Source organism: Arctopsyche grandis, chromosome 7 (assembly GCF_051622035.1).
Source record: "Arctopsyche grandis isolate Sample6627 chromosome 7, ASM5162203v2, whole genome shotgun sequence".
NCBI classification, from domain to species: Eukaryota; Metazoa; Arthropoda; class Insecta; order Trichoptera; family Hydropsychidae; genus Arctopsyche; species Arctopsyche grandis.
The window spans coordinates 6,105,633-6,128,650 of record NC_135361.1 but is presented as its reverse complement, the minus strand read 5'-3'; the positions used below and the strand labels follow the sequence as shown (position 1 = coordinate 6,128,650).

At 36.9% G+C, this 23,018-nt stretch overlaps 4 protein-coding genes across 5 annotated transcripts in view; 1 reads left to right on the top strand and 3 right to left on the bottom strand.

Moving 5' to 3' along the window:
- Window positions 1-23,018, bottom strand: part of ATPsynD (ATP synthase, subunit D) — a 121,045-nt gene that overhangs the window by 89,706 nt on the left and 8,321 nt on the right. The gene's annotated exons all lie outside the window — the stretch shown is intronic.
- Window positions 2,135-7,648, bottom strand: LOC143914921 (protein lifeguard 2-like). Of its 2 annotated transcripts, XR_013260867.1 has the most exons (7): window positions 7,155-7,648; window positions 5,274-5,545; window positions 5,107-5,199; window positions 4,920-5,026; window positions 4,262-4,421; window positions 3,587-4,173; window positions 2,135-3,049 (listed from the first exon to the last, which is right to left on the bottom strand). XR_013260867.1 is itself a non-coding variant. In XM_077435327.1 (6 exons), exons 1-6 carry the CDS (start codon window positions 7,159-7,161, stop codon window positions 3,814-3,816), a joined length of 999 nt encoding a protein of 332 aa, XP_077291453.1. In that variant the 5' UTR covers window positions 7,162-7,648; the 3' UTR covers window positions 2,141-3,813. The 2 variants fall into 2 exon arrangements, 1 of the variants encoding a protein (XP_077291453.1); XM_077435327.1 differs by having other exon boundaries at window positions 2,141-4,173.
- On the bottom strand, window positions 11,562-13,649 carry LOC143914000 (protein lifeguard 2-like). The gene is made up of 5 exons (XM_077434071.1): window positions 13,063-13,649; window positions 12,890-12,982; window positions 12,703-12,809; window positions 12,281-12,440; window positions 11,562-12,210 (listed from the first exon to the last, which is right to left on the bottom strand). Exons 1-5 carry the CDS (start codon window positions 13,444-13,446, stop codon window positions 11,851-11,853), a joined length of 1,104 nt encoding a protein of 367 aa, XP_077290197.1. The 5' UTR covers window positions 13,447-13,649; the 3' UTR covers window positions 11,562-11,850.
- LOC143914011 (uncharacterized) overlaps window positions 22,392-23,018 on the top strand; it is a 122,997-nt gene continuing 122,370 nt past the window's right edge. The window contains exon 1 of the mRNA XM_077434094.1: window positions 22,392-22,627. The gene's annotated coding sequence lies outside the window, so the exon portion shown is untranslated. The remainder of the gene's footprint in view (window positions 22,628-23,018) is intronic.

Here is a 23,018-nt window from a genome sequence, read left to right as displayed (position 1 = left end):
AGTCCCTTTACCACCTTTACGTGCCTAGACAATAGATATATAAATGGATCGGGGAAGCTGTGGAGGGCGACTTGTCCTTCATAAGGAGGTATACACGGTAGATCAGATTATTCAGCAGTGAGCGGTGGATCCATGTGGACCTCTGAAATCGTTAGCGACTTTGGCATTTCATTTGGATTATGAAACTGGGTGACCGTCACCGCACCGAATGTTAAAAAATCGAAAATGTTCGTTTACCATGCATATGTTACATATGAAAAATGGTTAGTATATAAATATATCAGTGGCGTGCGGTAAAACTCTCTCTCCCCTCGTCGTACATCCTCACTTAATTTGCGCGAGCATGATACAAGAAGAACAAGAGGAACAGGCTTTTCCTCCCGTATCCTGCGCGCGCACATTTAACAAGGCTGTATGACAAAAATAGTGATAGTTTCACCTCATGCCACTGATATATAGTATATATAACATACATAGTACCGTTTACCATGCATCCTTTTTTTTTATCTTTCGACTCAAGATCTTTTGACTTTCGGTGCCGTGAGGTAGACCCGTTTTTAGATTCATTTCGATTTTTTACTATTCATCTCAGTAGATAGAGGATATTCAATGTTTAAAATCACACAACACAAAAAAATACTCTTAGGATTAAAAATTTAATCATGCTGTATATGTATCTGTATCTTATCTAAATGGAGATACGTACAAATCACACCTGACAATATTGAACTATGTATTCTCAATTTATAACAGGCCACGTTAAATGTTATGCAAATTTGCTACCATGTCTTCATTCTTTAATAAATGTATTTATTAATATAGTCTGTAACTGATATTGAACTTTGATGTCTTAATAAATTTAAGGATATTCAATGTAATTAAGTTAGCTTCCTTTGTTAGTCGAATTTATTAAATGGGTTGAATTTTTACTAAATAAAACTTAAGCATTGTATCTATTGAATAAAGTGATTTTTGTAGAAACCTTGTAGAATATAAATGTAATATACATAACATAGTGAAAATAAAATGCTGTGTATTAATAAATTTAAAGTACATATTCACCTTTATTTAATTTATAAAACTAACTTAAATAAATACAAGAAGAATTATAAATACAATCAGAGCCGTAGCGACGTTTTTGGCGCCATTGGCATTTATCAAATTTGTATTTAATATTTTTTCATTACATTTAAAGAATTTATTTCATTTAAAAAATACACATTAATTGAAATATTTAAATAAAAAATTTTAAAATAAAATCACAAAAAAAAAACCAGTTATTATTTATATTATAAATGTCATACATTGACAATTTCGCAATAAATATCATATTATAAAAGGACTCGGTGCAACACAATTAAAATTTCGTGGTTTTTGTAAAAATATGTTGTCGTTTATTTATCACTAGTTGTTTTACCCGGCTTCACTCAGTATTTGTATTATAAACGGCGTAAACATGGCAAATCTAATAGTAAATATTCATTTGTTTTTTTATTAAATTTATTTAAATCGAAAAAATATAATTTTCAACCAATTGAATTGTCGTCATAGAAATTTTGTTTTGTTTACCAAGTTTCCAACCAAAGATACTTTCGTATATACAAACATACTTAAATACAAAGTCTCTTTCGGAATTATACATATTTTAGATTTATTTTAATTTTTATAATTGTCTTTTTTTATAATTTTTCTTTATCTATAACCATATAGCTGCCATGACCGGTAACCAATAACATTATTAACAACATAACTATTAATTATTACAGATACAAAAAGACGAATTTTCCGAGAATTTGGCGTTAACAAAGTCTGTTATTCTATTATCAAAATTTATGTTAATTGCTAATTCAATTTCTATTATTATATATTTTTAATAATATAATACTTATATATTTTTTATAATGTTCTATGTATTGTACAATTTAGTGCAATGTGCAAAATTTCGTCTAAACATTTTCTCGAAAATTAGCCCCTGAATTAACAAAGATGTTATCTAAATATCCTGTTCTTTCTGCTGAAGTACAATGTTAACCTTATTCCATTTATCAAGTATGAGATTCCACAGATTTAAAAAGTCAAGAAACTTTTAATTGTACATTTGACATTTCACAAGTTTTTAAATTTTTTTTTTATTAAACTTTACTTAAATTTTTTTCTTAAGACGAATGCGTTATTGTTATTTTTATTTTTCGTTTAGCAGAATAAATAAATAAGAATATATCCGTAACCTTACATAAATAATAGTTGTCAATGGTAATATAATTCACTCGAGTTATAGTGGTGTAATAAATCGTCAATTTATTGATTTATACATTGAAAAATTAATAAAAGTTAAAGCACACCAAATTTACGAATGATTTTGCTTTCAAACACCGAATAGGAGTTTTGGGTCGAGTGTATTTTTAAGTTGGTATGCTAGGTATGGAGTAATAAACATAGTTTAAAGCGTTAAATAAGTCTCATTGACTATCTTATCACGTGTCCCCATATGAATTGAATCTTTCATATATTATTGTATTGGTATATATGTATATTTAGGCAGGAAGGTGTGCTGAACAGTATTCTGGCCTATGTTTGGAAGAAGTTTCTTGATTGTTCAGTGCACAATTATGTATTATTTTATGTATGGCGAAGGAGCTAGTTGCTCGACTTCAGCTCGGCTGAACTCCAGAAACTCACTGGCGTCTGGGGCTGGTGCGATAGTTTATATAGGGGTTGAGTGATGTCATCATGCTTTCGAGAGTTCCTACGAGCTCGAGGTTATTCTTTGTTTCTTTGTGTAGCTGTGCCTCAAGGTTGCTTGGTGCGTAGCTGGATAATGAAATCATGCTCTTGGGGGTTGAAGTGTCTTTGCCCTTGATCTGAACGAAGTATTAAGGCCAGGGTTGGTACAGGAACGTGACGATGCAATCGTACAGCTTGGATTACCATCCTCATTTTTCCGTTTCAGGCAGTGTCAGCAAAAGCATAACAACCCAAAAATTTGGATATAATTATTGTAAATTATGCTGTTCTATAAAATTTAATACAATGAGTAGATTAATTTTACCTTGAACTTTATTTGAAAGAAAAGCTTTTAAATTGATAATTTCATTGATAATAATATCAGATTTTGAATTCACGGTGAGCTTAATTTGAAGATTGGCTCTTTTCAGTAGATTGTTTACAAAATACAAAACTGTTCGAATGTAAGATATTTTTTTATGATCATAATTGCACGTAATTAGTTAGAATCTTCAAGCGATATATTGAAGCTGAAAAGAGTGTAAACGATCTTTGGAGAATATCGAAAAAAGTTTGCAATGTTACAGAAGATTTCGCAACGTCGTATAGCACAAGATTTAAATTGTGGCTGCCACAGGGAAACGTTAATTATAATACAAAAGGGAATGCGCCTTCACCCAATGAATAGAATTTTCCGAGTACAAATGCTTGAGTTTAGAAAGAAGAGGCGCCTTTGGCGCTCTAATTTTAAATTTTAAAACGCCTTTATCGCATCAAGTGGCGCCCTAACTTATTTGGCGCCCTCGGGCGTCGCCCGACCCAGCCCCCCCCCCCCCCCCTAAAACCGACACTGCGTAGGTACTCTTCTGAAAACTAAATCCTACATACGTATATATATGCATATGTAGATGAAGAATATTTTCGTTAACACCCAAGTTAAATGGAATAGTAACTTAGACTGTTTAGTAAATTTTTATTTTTATTTTTTATTTTTGCATATATGTACATAAATCTAACACGGATACAATTATGAAACACGTGAACGTCAAGGACCATAAAAAACTTTGGTATGTTTGTTATCGTTACACTTCACTTCTTCGATGCGCCAATGATCATCAAAATGTACATGAATATGTTGATGATGTCCAAGTATAAATTGAGGGCGGCGAAAATGTACTCTTCAGGTGAAATCGAATACTTGTGATTCCCGCCCATCATCAGCTGCGTATCGAACACGAGATAAAATGAAAATACTAAAGCACCCAACGAAGCGTACACCACCATCAAAACCCTATCATGGAAAAATATCATCAAGAATCCGAATATCAGAAGGACGATCAAGGCGACAAACAAAATTCCGCTCAATTTTGTGAAATCCCACTTGGTCTGAAAAGCGAAGAGGGTGAGCGCCAAACAAATCACAGCCGTAATGCCAACAGCGATTAAGACCTGAAATACATAATAGATTGTTAGTTGACGTGCCTTATAGCAGTTTTAAAAAAATGTATGCAAATGCAACGTATTTAAAAAATGTTACTTCTTTGCTATCGTATGTTGAGGCTGCCATAGCGAGCATAAAAGCCTCCGCACATGTGAACAAAGCGAGAAAGATAAAATTCATAGGAGCTTTGCGTCGAATACCAGAACAGCATGACATAGAGATGAGAGTGACTAACAAAACAACCAGAGCGATCCACCTGAAATTTTAGATTATTTGTAAATTTTACCAATGTACATAGTAGAAAGAGCAATTCAAAATTCTTTGAATTTTTGAGCAAACGAATTAACATTGAATCGACCGAGCCAAATTTTTTATTATGATTTAGAAAATCGTGACAAAAAGTAATTCATGAGCACACACGTATACAAATTATTATTTTGAATAAAAATACCATTATTTTATTTTACTACCGCCATCTATGTTTAAAACTAATAAACAAACGGTGGATAGACGTCAATGACTATCTCGCCGGGCAGATTTAAAACGCGTCTTACACGATATTTTTGCACCATCGTAATGGCGGAGGATCCATTTACTTATATTGGTGACCAAAATGAGCAATATGGCAAAGTATGAAAACGATCGGATAAGAAGCAAACTTTTTCCTGAATTGTAATCGTAAGTGAAACGTAAAGGAGGTATGTATGTAAAAATCAGTATGGACAAAGTTGGTAATTATTAATTAATTACAAACCATATTGCAGGATGATTTATAACATATCTTTGAGTAGGTTCATGGAGTACGAACACAGCGACAAATCCAAATGTAATCACTAGTTGCACCATCAATATAGCGTAAACCTTAAAATATAAATACAATATATTAAAAGGAAATCTTATTTATTACTAAGAATACAATATTGTGATTGAATTATACTGACTTTTCGAATAAAAGCCCTTCTAATACTTTTGTCGTCAAACGAGAAACCTTTAGCTCCTTCTTCGTCACCGATATCGGATGGCGGAACAAATCCCTTAAATAACAAAATAATTAATGATCCATTTGTATATACAGTATGTGAAAAATTCAATCAATATGTAATCTTACTTGGTTCGGATCCGGATGGTTGGGGTTTACGAAGCCAGGAGCCGGTGCGCCTTGGAATTCCGGTTGGGGATATCCTTGTGGTGGTGGATACCCTCCTGGAGGTGGATAACCACCCTGTTGGGGATATCCTCCTGGTGGAGGATAGCCCCCTTGCGGTGGGTAACCTCCTTGCGGTGGGTAGCCCCCTTGAGGTGGGTAGCCTCCTTGAGGTGGATAGCCTCCTTGAGGAGGATATCCTGGCTGTGGATAGCCTCCATATCCTTGATTTCCACCTATTGGAAAAAAATAAAACGAATTTCCAAATTTTACATTCCATCACAAAACATTTATATTAAATACAAAATATCGCAGCTTGTCACGTTTTGACGAATAAAATTTTACAACTTGTACAACATCTTTAGGAGAGACCATTTTCCCAATTAATTTTAATAATATGTAGGAATATAGCACAACTTGTACTATACGAAACTAGGTTGATGATATCACCTATTTCCCTCATCGAACTCAAGCTGTACAAATGACATCATCGTGTCCTGTTCGAACATGAAATTCAACCTTGGCCGAAGTACCTCCGAAGTTCTCAGGACAAGTGCGTGAGACTCACCACGGTTAACCTGTGCCTAGACAATGAATATTAAACATGAATGGATCCGGGAAGCCATCGACCTCCCGAATCGTTCAATAAATGTTGTGAAGCGACTTTGTCCTTTCATTTGGATCCTGAACCCATCCCTACGCAACAATATATACCAGTGTACCAGCTACATACGCCAGTGAGCTCCAGGAGTTCAGCCAGATTTTCCGCTGAAGTGGGCAACTATCCCTGTACTATATTTTTATAAACTTGTACTTAACATAAATAAACGATCCTCCTAAAAACTCAACCGAGTTTCTATGGGCCGGGAAACAGTTGAAACCTAACCACCCAACCCAAAATAGTATTACAAACAATTCAATGACTAATTAAAATGATGTCACATTTTTGAATGAAATGAATAGATTTTTTATCTATTAAAAAAACATCAATCAATGATTACATATATAATACTAAGTATTGATGATTTATTCAACATATGTTTCATAATGAGCTGGTGGATTTAATGACAAATTCGTGACTAGATATGTAAAATTAATAATAAAAAATAAAGATAGTAAAACAGTATATGGGGTTTGGTATGAGGAAGATAACGCTAATTAATACATCTGGGTTTTACAGTTATTTAGGACTGATGACTCTTATGATTAAACATTACACCAAATTTGTGCTCAAAAGGAAAAAATGAAATTTAATCTAATGTAAAAAACATTAGATAAAAAATAAATAAAAAACATCCTAATTAAATGAGCAATGTTTACGTTGCGTAATAGAACTTGTAATTAAGTGAAACCTGCAGATCCTCGATTCTACCACATGGCCGTGTAACTGTTTTATTGGTTCGGTGATAACTAGTCAAATGTGAACCGGTCACAGGACAACTGGTCGCTCTAGATCGGTCACTCGTGATCATCCGTCACGCTAAAACTGGTCACGAGAAAACTGGTCACACCCTAAAACTGGTCATCAGAAAACTGGTCACACCCTAAAACTGGTCATCAGAAAACTGGTCACACCCTAAAACTGGTCATCAGAAAACTGGTCACACCCGAAAATTCGGCCAATTTTTAATTTTTGGGTGTGCTCAGTTTTCTCGCGACAAGTTTTAGTGTGACGGGTGATCACGAGTGACCGATCTAGAGCGACCGGTTGTGCTGTGACTGGTTCACATATGACTAGTAGTCCGTTTACCGTTTTATTAAATATAAATATAATATTTCTGAAAAAGAGTTGCAAACGTAAACATACAATAAAAATGTCACAATCTTGGAAAACTCGATACATACTACTCATTGTGTTAGAGGTGAATACGTGGTTTGATTCTTAGTTCCCGATCAGGAACCACTGCTGTCGATATCTTTTAACTTTAGGGGGGGCTTTTTCAACCAAAATTACGACAAAAACTTGTGTCCAGTTATTTTTATTTAGTAATAAATTCTGAACAATATGGGACTGAGAAATGAAACAACGTTCACAGCACATGGAAAAACTCTCAACTAAGCATGTAGATAAGAGATAAGGCTATATATCTATAGCATAACCGATAAAAAATGGGTTTCCAAGTTTTTTTATACTTCTTTCTTTTTTATACCTCTACAAAGAATATTACGAAACCATTTTCTGATTTTTATAGTTGTAGTGTGAAATTTTTTTATAGGAGCGTCAGTCGTAAAGGAGTGTTAATGTAACTTTTTAGATTCAGATTTAAGATTTAGATTTTTTACCATTTACATATCTCAATAGATAATCCGAATTCAATATTTAAGATTCACACAACAACAAGAAATTGAAATTTGGATCAGATGAATTTGTATCTTATCTAAATGAATATATGTGCAAATGACAATACCTGATAATATTCAATTATTGTTGTCAATTATCTCAATTGATGGTAATCAACGTTAAATATTATGCAAATTTTCTACACTTAAGTTTCCAGCTACACGAACTAAAATTATTTTAGCAACCTTTATTAATATATTCAAAGTATACACATTTATTTAATGCATGAATTTAACATAAATAAATACAAGAATAATTAATAAATAAAATGAGAGTCTATCTAATTGATAGTTTTTTCACAAATATTAAATGTATACAATGAAATGCAATTCTCAGGTAGTGCGCTTGTAAGATCGGAGCTGAATGAACAAATTTATGACGAAAAATATACATTAATAAAAAAAAATTTCGAGATTCAACATTAACATACATATATGTATATTATGTACAATTCACATTGTACTAATTGTCAAGTAAAAATAATAATGCAGTGTTTCACAAGAATTTTTTTATTTTTTATAAATAAGATATGTATGTAGGGGTGCCCTAATGTGTAATGAAATATTTCAAAGTAATTAATTATAATAATTTAAAAAAGGTTAAGCTTAAGAAAAATAAACGCTTTAATTGACACTATCATACGAAATTGTAACTTATATTATATTATTAATAGAATCCTTCATTGGACAATTATAACGCTGGACATTGTGTTTTTATTACTATGCCATAATACACTTGTAAAAATGTATTATGGCATATTTATTATTTTAAAAAATAAATTATTTTAATATACGCGTAATAGTATGCAATGGAACAGAATAATTAACGAAATAAATGCGTCAAGGGTTTTCTTTCAAGTTTTTATTAAATATTATCAAGTGTTCAAGAAATCAAATAAAAAAAAATACAAAGAAAATTTATATATGTACATAAAATTTTAATTTAATATATGTTTTTGGACCAACGATTTATTGTTATTTATAGTTGTCTTTTAGTTTAATAAATATGAAAATATACCTAGACTTACATATATAAAAATAATAGTGAATGACAATGTTCACTATGTTTTTATATATGTAAAAATATATTTATTTAATGTTTAGCGGTTAAAGAATTATTATCAGTTTATTGATTTATACATTAAAAAATTAGAAATAATTAAAGTATACTTAAATATACATAAGCAAACGTTTGAAAATCTGGCCGTATACAAATAATTCGTAAATCAATATCAGTCGGAATACCCTTTTATGTATTTTTGGCAATAATAAAAAAAAATAACCGCACTTTTTAACACAACTCTGAAAACTTTGAAATATGAAAGAATTATTTAACATTATTAAAGAACTAGTGTTGTACCCGATGAAATATCATCACATGGGTGTTGGCATATTTATGTAGTTATTAATGTATACGGCGTGTGCACAGGCGGACGTGTTTACATACCTCTTATCTCTTTCTAGCCATATGGCTTTGTGCCTGTAGAGTGGTGATTGACGAGGTTCTGGCGTTCATGCGCAATAAGATTAATACCCTGGACGAGGCATAATTTGTGCCAATTTGTGACTTCTTTACGGAGGATGAAATAATGGTGGCGAGAAATATGCTCATTTCACCGTTGCCTGATGTGCGAAAAACGCGACTAAAAGGGGACCTAAATAAGTTGAAGTGCATTCAAGATATAGGACGGGAGGTTCTGTTGTGACCGAAACCCGGCCTATGGAAACTAGTTGTAGATAACAGAGGACATTTATTTTCTTCAGTGTACAAGTTTATTGTCAGTACAGAAAATTCACGGGGAAGTGGGCTAGTTGCCTGCTTTAGGAATTCCAGGATATAAGAAAGTTCCAGGCGTGCCGTGTACAGAGATGTCTTTGTTCTCAGGGCACGTGTTCTCGGGACACGTGTCTTATCCGTGTGTTCAGTGGCGGACTGGCCATACAAGCGAACATGCCCGATGGCATGTGGGCCCCACTATCTGTTAGAAAATATGGGCCCTCAGTAAAATTAAATAACTTTTTAACTATTTCACGTGTGTAAAAATTTAAACGATATTGCAATTTTGGGACCTAAAGTTTGGGTATTTCAACAAAAGAAATTTCTTACGATATACACAAATAACTAATACCTGCTTTAACAGCCCAGGGATCGGTTAACTTTTTTTATTAGGCTCGAAATGTAAGTTTCAACATTTGCGTGGGCCCTTTTGCCGGGCCCATTTCCAACGTCAATATTATGTATATACCAATACCTATGTAACAACTATTTACTGAAATAAAAATGGGAATAAACAAATTTTCGTCAATAATATAAACTGAATTGCTTAAAACAATTTTGATAGGACGACTCATCATCAACCAGCGATTTAAATTTACTTCATACTTTCAAAATAACATTTGATTATACTTCGATGATATAGTAAGATTTAAATACACAATTTTAAACAGTTTCCGAATATAAAATCTATTCCTAATCTAGATACATCCATGTAAATAGAAATATAGGATAGGGGCCCCCTCCCCAAAATCCCGATTTTCGATTAACATTAATTGAAAATATTATGCATTTTTTTCAGGGACGTAATTTGGGGGGGCCATAGAGGGGCACTCGCCTAAATTAAGGAATAGTGTGAATTTAGAAAATATTATGAATTTAATGATTAATGAGATACTATGGATCTATAAATGCTACGTTTATTTCTTATGTATGTTACTTTTGGGTAACTAATAAAATAATCGCTGCTATATGCTTTGAAAAAAAACAAAACAAAACTTTATCTAATGTTATTACGTACATATAGATAAAGTGACAAGACAGTCGGTAGAAATTAAGTTAATTGATAGTTTTTTGGTGACTCAGTTTGATGGTCGATTAATGTTGACCATGTAAAGATTTGTGGAAAAAATTTTCGCCTGCGGCGCTTTTTTCTCTTTTTATTACATAATATTTTTTTATAATTACTTTTTCAAAAATAAGCTTATTTTTTTCATATTTTATAACTCAATAAGGTAAAAGCCGCAAGGTAAAAAGAAAAAGCCGCTTTTATGCCGCATTTTATCTACCTAGGACAAGGTTTAAAACGAAATATACAATGTAATTTATGGATCTATTTTGCTTTTGTCATTTTTCTTGTACCTAAATTTCTTTATTCCCATTTTTGAAAATTTTGTTATATGGGGGGGGGGGGACAAATTTTATTAACCCTGGGTGGGCCCCCTTTGACTCCTGGCATGTACAGATTTCAGTCCCAGTCCGCCACTGCGTGTGTTGACCTATTTTCAGAACACGTGTTTTATAGCATCGGGGTCATGTGCCACACGAAAATACTTTGTCTTTGTTTCCAGGACACGTGTGTTAGAGACACGGGTTGACCTGTATTCGAGGCGCGTGCCCGATACATGTGTGGTTTATGGGGTTAGCGACAGAACGTCGTTCGTTTGCGAATGACTTTTAATATCATACAATTTCATACAAACAATATTTGGCCGCACGCTGACGTTCGTGTCGCAGACGCATAGTGCGGTCAGAGCTTAATTGTGTTCTTGCTGCCGCGTCTTCTCATTTACACTCTTCACTATATGTTCGATGGATGGAACTACTCCACCAACCGCCTTAAATAGACATTAAATTGATTTATTTATTAATTAATCTTCCTATTATTATTATGGTTTATATATTTTTTTAATTTCACTTTTTATTATTGTTCTTTATTATCTATATATTATTTATATGGACGATGGGGATTGCACTATTCTCCTATCGTCTTGAATAAAAAGTTATTATAATTATTATTATTTACTATTCAAAACGCATATGAATATAAAAGCAATATCTTTAGTAAACGGAATAGTTAATAATATATAGTATTACACTACACAAATTCAGCGTGCATTCAAATATTTTTGATTTTTAAATGCTTTTTATTATTACTAAATTATGTTCATAATACATCTTATATCTATTTTAATAGCTACTGATCTACTGATCATTTTCTATTTTACAATTTAATTTAATTTGGTAAGTAATCATAGTATAATATTATTCTAATGTTAATGTACAGCATAATAGGAAAAAGAGCTCAAAAACCTATTTACAATTCTTATAAAGGCTTATAATACGAAATACAACAACCACAGGTAATTTTAAAAAAATTTAAAAAAAATGTTATGAAGCGTGTAACGATAACAATCGTTACACGCTTCAATCCCTCGATACGCCGATGATCATTAAAATGTACGTGAATATGTTGATGACGTCCAAGTATAGGTTAAGGGCGGCGAAAATGTACTCTTCGGGTGAAATGGAATACTTGTGTTTCCCACCCATCATCAGCTGCGTGTCGTACACGAGATAGAAGGAGAAGAGTAAAGCGCCAAACGAGGCATACGCCAAAGTTATAATCTTTCCGGGGATAAATATCGCTATGATTCCGAACAGAAGAAGGACGACCAATCCGACTAACAAAATTCCGCCTAATTTCGTGAAATCCCACTTAGTCTGAAAAGCGAATAGGGTGAGCGCCAAACAAACCGCAGCCGTAATACCGAGAGCGAGCAAGACCTGAAACACATAATTGATTGTTAGTAGTCGTGCCTTATAGCAATTTTAAAACGTATTTCAAAAAGTTTACTTCTGTGCTTTCGTATTTTGAGGCTACCATAGCGAGCATAAAAGCTTCCGCACATGTGAACAAAGCGAGAAAGATTAGATTCATAGGAGATTTGCGTCGTACACTAGAACAGCATGACATAGAGATGAGAGTGACTAACAAAACAACCAGAGCGACCCACCTGAAATTTGAGATTATTAGTAAAGTTTACCAATGTAGTAGAAAGAGCAATTCAAAATTCTTTTTATTTTTGAGCAACCGGATAAACGACGAATGATAAATCGACAATGTCAAATTGTTTGTTATGATTTAGAAAATCGTGACAAAAAGTAATTCATGTGACGTATTCATAAGCTTTTACACACAATGAACGAAGTGAAACTAATATAAAATCTTTTAAAATCAATATGAATAAAGTTAGTTATTATTAATTGTATACAAACCATATTATAGGATGATCTTTAACAAATTTTTGAGTAGGTTTGTGGATTAAGAACAGAGCGACAAATCCAAATGTAATCCCTAGTTGTACCACCAATATACCGTAAACCTTAAAATTTAAAAACAATATATTAAAAAGAAATCTTATTTATTACTAAGAATACAATATTGTGATTGAATTGTACTGACTTTTCGAATAAAAGCCATTCTAACACTTTTGTTGTCAAACGAGAAACGATTATCTCCTTCGGCGTCACCGGAATCGGGTGGCAGAACATATCCCTAAAATAACGACATAATTAATTAATTATTTTCATATATACATATATTATGCGAAAAAATCATTCAATATGTAATCTTACTTGGTTTTCATCCGGATGGTTGGGGTTTACGAAGCCAGGAGCCGGTGGGCCTTGAAATTCTGGTTGGGGATATCCTTGTGGTGGTGGATACCCTCCTATAGGGAAATAACCACCCTGTTGGGGATACCCCCCTGGTGTAGGATAGCCCACTTGCGGTGGGTATCCCTCTTGCGGTGAGAAGCCTCCTTGCGGTGGGTAGCCCTCTTGGGGTGGGTAACCCCCAGGTGGAGGATAGCCCCCTTGCGGTGGGTAATCTCCTTGCGCTGGGTAGCCTCCTTGAGGTGGATAGCTGTGGATAGATGGTTGTGAATAGCCTCCATATCCTTGATTTCCGCCTATTGGAAAAAAATAAAAGGAATTTCCAAATGTTTTTTTACATTCCATCACAAAACATTTATATTAAATACAAAATATCGTAACTTGTCACGTTTCGACCAATAAAATTTACAACTTCTGAAATAGTAATCTCCAAATCAACTTGAAAGCTATGGAATATAGCACAACTTCAACTATCCCGAATTGAGATCGGTGACCTCACCATTAGAATGATCTCAATGCGCTGACCCCATCACACAGCTTTCTCGACGTGCAGCTGTAACGCGACCTCTAGACATCTGCATACGGCCGCGCATCAACTACAATTTATAAACCAGTGTACTAGTCCCAGACGCCAGTGAGCTTCAGGATTTCTGAGAGTTCAACTAGCCCTCTACTGTACTGTAATAACCGTGTACATTTAATATAAATAAACGATCCTCTTAAAAACCCAACCGAGTTTCCATAGGCCGGGAAACGGAAACCTAACCACCTCTCCTATAAAAGTATTAATAATTTAATGACTAATTACAATGATGTCACATTTTTGTATGAAATGAATCGATTTCTTATCTATTTAAAAATATCAGTCAGCGATTTGATATACGTATGTACATAAATAGTAAGTGGTGGATTTAATGGAAAATTCGATTTGACTACATCGATATGTATGTATGTACATATAATAATTTTTTTTATAATTATTAATATATAAAATTCAGTATATGGGTTTGGCATAAAAATAAAATATCATGAGGATGATAACGCTAATTTTTACATCTGGGTTTTACAAAACCAGTTTTTAAGACTGATGACTCCTATGGTTAAAAATTACACCAAATTTGCGGTCAAACAGAAAAATGAAATTCAATCTAATGTAAAAAAGGAAAAACACATGAAAAAAGCCAATTATAATAGACATTATTTGTGGTGGCTTGGACGATGCCAGTTGTGCAGGCTGCGGCGTCCTGTGTGGTTTCACCATGGTGATGGCTCGTCACTCGGTTGGGGGAGTGATGAGCGCTGCTGGTGTTTTAACAGCGGTGGTTCCTCTTGGTTGCTGGAGTGTCCATTTGTAGACGTGTTTCAGGTAGACTTCAGAGCTCCGCGACAGAGGGAGCTGGTCGGCTTGGGAGGCCTTTGCTGCCTCCGTGATCGGGGAGAAGTTGCAGTCCGAAAGGGAAAGGAGACGCCAGGAGCCTGCTTCTGAGTCGTAGGACTCGATAAGAGCAGCGCGACCTGAGGTGGGCCTCTGCCGTCTCCTGTGTGAGCGCATTGCGCAAGGCCAGCTGCTGCCTGGTAATGCTTAAGTGCGGGTCCGGCAGCAGCTGAAAGAGAGAGGGGTTTTTAGTGAGTAAGAATCTCATACTCCCCCTGGAATTCGGGCCGGGGGGGCCTATGCAAGGTTTTCCCCTCTCACGGAAAAAAAAAAAGGTAGACTTCAGTGAAGGAGGTTTGTCCATTGAAGGGGTCAGCACTGTAGGCAAGTAGTGACGGATGCAGCGACGATGCGATGTTCGTAATCAGTGGTCACCAGTTGTAGCCGTGAAGTTGCGATGTTCGTTGTAGGGGTCACCAGTTATAGGGCGGGTGATAACTAGTGAGTGGACCCAAAGCGCGCCGTTCATTGTTCAATTGTTCGCCGTGCTTTGTTAAAGGTTCGCCGAACCTTTTTTTTTGCACTCTTGCTTTGTAAATAGAACCAAACCGTCCCGATTACTGGAAAAAGCACGCTCCCTATCCTACCTCTAGTGATAACGGTTGCTGCGAAGGTGCGATGTTCTTCGAAGGGGTCGATAGTAGTAGCAGTGAAGGTGCGATGTTCGTTGAAGGGGTCACCAGTTATAGGGCGGGTGATAGGTTTCGACCGATTCCCGGCCTATGGAAACACTATTTGTGTTTGTAAGAGGATCGTTTATTTATGTTCAGTTGTTACAATGGTAATTGTATGTACGAAGAAGTTGAGCTTCGGAGAAGTGATCTGGCTGAACTCCAGAGATTCACTCTGGTGTCTGGAGCTGCTGCGTCGGTTTATATACATACATTGGGGCTTGAAGCGTGCCGTGTGCAGATGTCTTTGTCTATAGGACGCGTGCTGGATCTATTTCGTTCGTTTTACGATCGAGTGGTGAACTCTTTCTTCTAGAATAGTTAAAGGGGACATTGCCCTCGAGTTCTGCCTGTTTGTACGGGAGCGATGATGATGTCATCGTAAGACCTGTGTATTATTGTGAAATATATGCGATCACTGGTTTTGATTCGGAATAGCACAAGTTGTGCTACATTCCTACAATCCTTTCTTGTGTAATGGAATGAATATTTAATTGACCCAATCTTTCGGCCATACTCCGTTTACCCAGATCTTGTTGCACATAACCAGCATCATGGACTACTGGTTAGCATATCTTGATATGGTCACCGTGGTTATGAGTTCGAGTCACACTGCTTTCTGCTGTTGGTTTGGTTGGTGACCTTGGTTTGTAACCAGGTCGGTCTTTTCTTATTAGAGTTTGCCAATTTTTCTGATCTTCATTGAAACGATTCCTGCAAAATTGGCTTTCCCTTCCCATTTCTCTCGCGAAATCTTGAGTTATTGTATTATATCTCAGGATTCACCGAGTTTCTCTACATAGATGTCTCTGTGGATGTTTATTGTATAAATTCGTATTATTATATAAAAATATTTATTGATCGTATTGTATTCAAAGTTAATTGATCGTATTTTATGATGTTTATTGATCGTATTGTTTTTGTCTTTTCGTATTGTTTTTGTTTTTGTTTCGAAGTTTGCAATGTCTGACCATAGATGTCATGTATGGTTTTGAATTATTACTTTGATTGATTCAATGAAATAAATAAATATTACATAACGCCTTTATCGCAGTTTCACGAAGCTTTTTATGGAATTTTCAAATAGCAAGATGTCAGGTTCCTTGATATTATCAATTGGCAAAATAATTAAGGTCGAAGAATTACTAATGTATAATTCCGACCAGTATTCCTTCCATCGGACGAGTATTACGTCAATATCTGTAAGGTGTTTCCAAATTGATCATCTATTGTGGGCAAAAGAAGGGATTTTTTTCACAAAGTAAAAATCAAATGAGTGATCAAAATCCTTTGCCTGATTCTTTAATGCATGTTTTTCTATCTCCTCACATATGTTATTTATATATTGAGTTTTATCCCGCCTCCAGATATTTTGAATATCTTTATGTGATATTGCATACCTTTCAAGATATTCTGTCGATGTTATGTCTACCTACCAACATATAAACAACATAAAACAGCAATATAAAAATTAATTTATTAATTAAATCAATTTTAAGTAGATGGCGCTGAATGCTCGTGGCACGTGGTAAATATTAATAGCAAGCAATACATACAATATAGGTTTTTTCTTGATTATACGAACCAAAACTTACTTACAAAGTCACTTTCGAAATTATATAATAGCTACTAAATATAATATTCAGTGGTGTCACCCTTATGGTTTCCATGGGCTTCCGGAAACCCGTTGTTAAAAATCAAAAGTTTCCGGAAACCCGTGAGTTAATCTAAAAATATATATAATCTTTGTCAAAAATTATACAAATCTTGAAAATTTAATGAACTTTCATCTAATCGTGACTTGGTCGAAAAAAATGTACATATTGTATATATTTTCAAAATAAATTTTGTGAAAAAAAATTTGGAAACCCGTTGTTCCAAAATTTGGGTAACACCACTGATAATATTTCTGAAAAAGAGTTGCAACTGTAAAAATGCTTTAAAAATGTTACAATCTTGAAAAATTCGATACATACTGGTCATAGTGTTGTAGCTAGATTCGTGGTTTGACACAGCTGTCTATATGTATTTTAACTTTAGGGGAGGGGGGGCTTTTTCGACCAAAACTTAAGTGCCAGTTACTTTTATTTAGTAATAAATTCTGAACAATATAGGATTGAATAATGAAACAACGTTTCAGCACATGGAAAAATGCTCAAATACAAATGTAGCTAAGAGATAGTACATATATACGTATGTACATACAGTGGCGGACTGGTCATACAAGCGAACATGCCCGATGGCATGTGGGCCCCACTATCTATTAGAAAATATGGGCCCTCAGTAAAATTAAATAACTTTTTAACTATTTCACGTGTGTAAAAATTTATAGGACATTGCACTTTGGGACCTAAAGTTTGGGTATTTCAACAAAACAAATTTCTTACGATATTCACAAACAACTAATATCTGCTTTAACAGCCCAAGGATCGGTTAACTTTTTTTATTAGGCTCGAAATGTAAGTTTCAACATTTGCGTGGGCCCTTTTGCTGGGCCCATTTCTAACCTCAATATCTACTGAAATAAAAATGAGAATAAACAAATTTCCGTGAATAATATAAACTGAATTGCTTAAAACAATTTTGATAAGACGATTCATCATCAACCAGCGATTTAAACTTACTTCATACTTTCAAAATAACATTTGATTATACTTCGACGATATAGTAAGATTTTTTATACACAATTTTAAACAGTTTCCGAATATAAAATCTATTCGTAATCTAGACACATCCATGTATATAGAAATATTGGATAGAGGCCCCCTCCCAAAAATCCCGATTTTCGCATGATCACAAAACTTTATCTATTGTTATTACGTACATATGTATGTATGTATATACATAGATAAAGCGAAAAGACAGTCGGTAGAAATTAAGTTAATTGATAGTTTTTTAGTGACTCAGTTTGATGGTCGATTTTTGCTGACCATGTGAAGATTTTTGGAAAAAAATTTTCGCCTGCTGCGCTTCTTTCACTTTTTATATAATATTTTTTTATAATTAGTTTATCAAATATAAGCTTACTTTTTTTTTCATATTTTATAACTCAATAAGGTGTATGCAAAGAATATTTTCCATTTTTATTCCGATATAGAAAAGATTTTTTGAAAAAAAATTAAATTTGACCAATCTTTGCCTGCCCCCCCAAGAAAAAGCTGAAATGACGTCCCTGATTGTTTTCTACCGAAAGTAAAAGCCGCTTTTATGCCGCATTCTTTTATGATGCATTCTATTAACCTAGTTAAAGGGTTAAAAAGAAATATACAATGTAATTTATGGATCTATTTTGCTTTTGCCATTTTTCTTGTACTTAAATTTGTTTATTCCCATTTTTGAAAAAAAAATTTTTTTTACCCTTGATTTTAGCGTGATAGAAAGAAGAAAATTTTGTTATATGGGGGGGGGGAAATTTTTTAAACCTGGGTGGGCCCCCTTTGACTCCTGGCATGCACTAATTTCAGTCCCAGTCCGCCACTGCGTACATACATATCTATATATATATACATATCTATAAGGTTTATATCTCATATCTTTTAACCATAAATTTAATTATCTAGAGCAGGGTTTCTCAAACTATGTTCCGCGGAACACCAGTGTTCCGCTGAACCTGAATATGTGAACATCCGCTGAATATCCGAATATCCGAACCTGAAAATGACAATCTTCACCACCAAAATCGTGAATACGGAATATTTGGCACTCGAGTTCTCGTTAGTATGATGGACTTTTCGGCTACCAGATGTTAGTGACTTTTGCACTATCGTTTTGTGCTCAATAATTACATATATGTAGATAAGTCTGTAGGCGGGGTACGATGTGTTGACCGTATCCCGGCCTAACGAAACACTGTTGTGTGGTTCAAAGATGGGGTCACCAATGTAGGCGGGGTAGCGATGTGTTGACAGCGCTGTTGGATGATCAGAAGGTTGCGTAGATCACGTCGGATTAGTACCAATGTAGGCGGGTTACATGTGTGTTGACCGTATCCCGGCCTAACGAAACACTGTTGTGCTAGTTTTATAAAGTTTTATTGTTTGCCTATGGTTGTACAAAGGTATGGTATTTGTGGGCAAAAGTATGTCGTTCAGCGGTCTCTGGATATGGTAGAGTGTCGCTGGCTCAGCATTCAGCTATGTACGGAAGGTCTCTGGATACGGCAGTGTGTTGCTGGCTCGTCCGGCTGGTTGATCTTCCAAGTCCGCGTAGTGTAGTGGTGGCTGGTCAGGAGCTGTATGTTGACTGGTCTGCTGCTGTGTGTCGACGCTTGCTGCTGCTGTGGGTCGACTGGCGTTGTTTGGGTTGTACCTCCTTTTATAGTGTTTCTGGAATCGCCTGACCGATGGTGGTGGTTTGTTGATGCGTAAGAAAGGAATGCACTGTTGTCGAGGCGTAGAATTTTCTGGAACGCTTGATGGAAGTGGTTATTGATGCGTGCGAGCATTTTAGTTGTTGATGCGTACAAGAGGAATGCACTTTTGTCGAGGCGTAGTATTTTCTGGAATGCTTGATGGAAGTGGTTGTACGAGCATTTAGTTATTGATGCGTACAAGGGGAATTTGCTTTCGTCGAGGCGTAGTATTTTCTGGAATGCTTGGCGCTGTTCCGCTCGATGTATTTTGTTGTTGCGGAATATTCTCGAAGGTTTCGATGACGATGACGACGACGAGATTCCTACATGGCTCTCCGGTGAGTGTTAGCGATGTGTGTGATTTTGTGGGAATCTTGATGTGTTGGAGTCTATTGACTCGATGGCGTCGTTGTTTGTCCGGTTGTGCTGGAAAAAGTTGTCTCAACAGCGGGTCTTGTGTTGCATGCCGGTCCAAGTCTTGTTCTCTACCAGGTTGCTTATTTTGGGCGAGCTGCGTTGGTAGTGAAGGTTTGTGATGGCTTGGATGGTGCTGTTGTGCAGGCTGCTGTGTTCTGCGTGGAGTCATTCGCGTGACTGTTTTGCTGGTTGTGCTGGAGCTAGTTGTCTCGGCAGCGGGTCTTGCGTGAAGAACGTTGGTTGACGAAGTGCGTTGAGTGCTGGTCTTCGTTGGTTGTGCTGGAGTTAGTTGTCTCGACAGCGGATCTTGCGTGAAGAACGTTGGTTGAAGAAGTGCGTTGAGTGCTGGTCTTCGTTGGTTGTGCTGGAGTTAGTTGTCTCGACAGCGGATCTTGCGTGAAGAACGTTGGTTGACGAAGTGCGTTGAGTGCTGGTCTTCGTTGGTTGTGCTGGAGTTAGTTGTCTCGGCAGCGGGTCTTGCGTGAAGAACGTTGGTTGACGAAGTGCGTTGAGTGCTGGTCTTCGTTGGTTGTGCTGGAGTTAGTTGTCTCGACAGCGGATCTTGCGTGAAGAACGTTGGTTGAAGAAGTGCGTTGAGTGCTGGTCTTCGTTGGTTGTGCTGGAGTTAGTTGTCTCGTCAGCGGATCTTGCGTGAAGAACGTTGGTTGACGAAGTGCGTTGAGTGCTGGTCTTCGTTGGTTGTGCTGGAGTTAGTTGTCTCGGCAGCGGGTCTTGCGTGAAGAACGTTGGTTGACGAAGTGCGTTGAGTGCTGGTCTTCGTTGGTTGTGCTGGAGTTAGTTGTCTCGGCAGCGGGTCTTGCGTGAAGAACGTTGGTTTACGAAGTGCGTTGAGTGCTGGTCTTCGTTGGTTGTGCTGGAGTTAGTTGTCTCGACAGCGGATCTTGCGTGAAGAACGTTGGTTGACGAAGTGCGTTGAGTGCTGGTCTTCGTTGGTTGTGCTGGAGTTAGTTGTCTCGACAGCGGATCTTGCGTGAAGAACGTTGGTTGACGAAGTGCGTTGAGTGCTGGTCTTCGTTGGTTGTGCTGGAGTTAGTTGTCTCGACAGCGGAATTTGTGTGGAGACTGTTGGTTAGCGAAGTGCGTTGAGTGCTGGTCTTCGTTGGTTGTGCTGGAGTCGGTTGTCTCGACAGCGGGTCTCGTTTTGCGTACCAGTCCGAGTTGTTCTTTTCTACCATGTTGCTTATTCTGTCTAGGCTACGTTGATAGTCAAGGTTGGTGGTCTGGACGGTGTTGTTGTGCAGGCGTTTTGCTGATTATGCTGGAGTTAGTTGTCTCGACAGCGGCTGTGTTGTGTTGGAGCTAGTTGGCTCAGTGGCGATTTGTTTCGCCGGTTGTGCTGGAGTGGGTTGACTCAACAGCGGGTTGTGTTGGTAGCTGGTCCATATGTACTTTCACACCATGTTACTGTTGCGGTCGTTACAATGGTAGTGAAGGTTTGTGACGGTCTGGACGGTGCTGTTGTGCAGGCTGCGGCGTCCTGCATGGGCTCATCGAGGTGATGAATCATCGAAGGTGTGATGAGCGGTGCTGGCGGATCAACAGTAGTGGATCCATTTGGTTGTTGTCTCCGGGTTGCGTCTTGTTGTGGCGAAAGCTGCGGAGTTGTTTGACATGGTCACTAGTTGTAGGAACATGTAGCGGACTGCGTTTGAAGTCTGCGTTGAGGGTTGCGTTGTAGACTGCGTTGAAGGCTGCGGTTGCGTGAAGTCTGCGGTTGCTATGTAGGCTGCGATGTGGGCTGCTATGTAGGCTGCGATGTGGGCTGCTATGTAGGCTGCGATGTGGGCTGCTATGTAGGCTGCAATGTGGGCTGCTATGTGGGCTGCGATGTAGGCTGCTATGTAGGCTGCGATGTGGGCTGCTATGTAGGCTGCGATGTGGGCTGCTATGTAGGCTGCGATGTGGGCTGCTATGTAGGCTGCGATGTGGGCTGCTATGTAGGCTGCGATGTGGGCTGCTATGTAGGCTGCGATGTGGGCTGCTATGTAGGCTGCAATGTGGGCTGCTATGAAGGCTGCGATGTGGGCTGCTATGTGGGCTGCGATGTAGGCTGCTATGTAGGCTGCGCTGTGGGCTGCTGTCGTGGCGGCTGTTGGTTGTTGTGGAGGCTGCACTGTGGGCTGCCGTGTTGACTGCGCTGTTGACTGCTATGAAGGCTGCGTAGTTCAAAGATGGGGTCACCAATGTAGGCGGGGTACGATGTGTTGACCGTATCCCGGCCTAACGAAACACTGTTGTGTGGTTCAAAGATGGGGTCACCAATGTAGGCGGGGTAGCGATGTGTTGACAGCGCTGTTGGATGATCAGAAGGTTGCGTAGATCACGTCGGATTAGTACCAATGTAGGCGGGTTACATGTGTGTTGACCGTATCCCGGCCTAACGAAACACTGTTGTGCTAGTTTTATAAAGTTTTATTGTTTGCCTATGGTTGTACAAAGGTATGGTATTTGTGGGCAAAAGTATGTCGTTCAGCGGTCTCTGGATATGGTAGAGTGTCGCTGGCTCAGCATTCAGCTATGTACGGAAGGTCTCTGGATACGGCAGTGTGTTGCTGGCTCGTCCGGCTGGTTGATCTTCCAAGTCCGCGTAGTGTAGTGGTGGCTGGTCAGGAGCTGTATGTTGACTGGTCTGTGTTTATGCAAATTTTTGGATCCAGAATTTACATTTACATAGATTTTTTACCATTTACATATTTCAGTAGATAATTGGCATTTAATATTCAAAAGCACACAAAAAAACTCTTATTTTTAAACGATTTTTCTATATCTTGGTGTTGTTCGGTCGTTGTCTCAAAATCTGTCAATTTCCTATTCAAAATGAATATTGGAATCTATAGTCGGGTATTTTATCTTTCATTTGTAGTACTTCTTAGCTTTCAAATCTCTCTAAGTAGTCGTCCAGTTCAAATCAAAAGTCAAAAGTACGTATTTTCACTTGGGATTTTTTCCCACTGTTAATACTATTTTATATTGAGTATTTTCTATTGAAACATGGTTATCGGGGAGGTTTTCTGGCCACACT

Excerpts from the sequence above, each read along its gene's own strand:
- LOC143914921 (XM_077435327.1), bottom strand. Across the intron at positions 5,027-5,106 it reads GAAGGGCTTTTATTCGAAAA|GTTTACGCTATATTGATGGT; the intron begins GTCAGTATAATT and ends TTATATTTTAAG. Across the intron at positions 4,422-4,919 it reads ATAAATCATCCTGCAATATG|GTGGATCGCTCTGGTTGTTT; the intron begins GTTTGTAATTAA and ends CTAAAATTTCAG.
- LOC143914000 (XM_077434071.1), bottom strand. The coding sequence starts at position 13,446 with ATGGAATGTAAAAAAACATTTGGAAATTCCTTTTATTTTTTTCCAATA. Across the intron at positions 12,810-12,889 it reads GAATGGCTTTTATTCGAAAA|GTTTACGGTATATTGGTGGT; the intron begins GTCAGTACAATT and ends TTAAATTTTAAG. Across the intron at positions 12,441-12,702 it reads AAAGATCATCCTATAATATG|GTGGGTCGCTCTGGTTGTTT; the intron begins GTTTGTATACAA and ends CTCAAATTTCAG.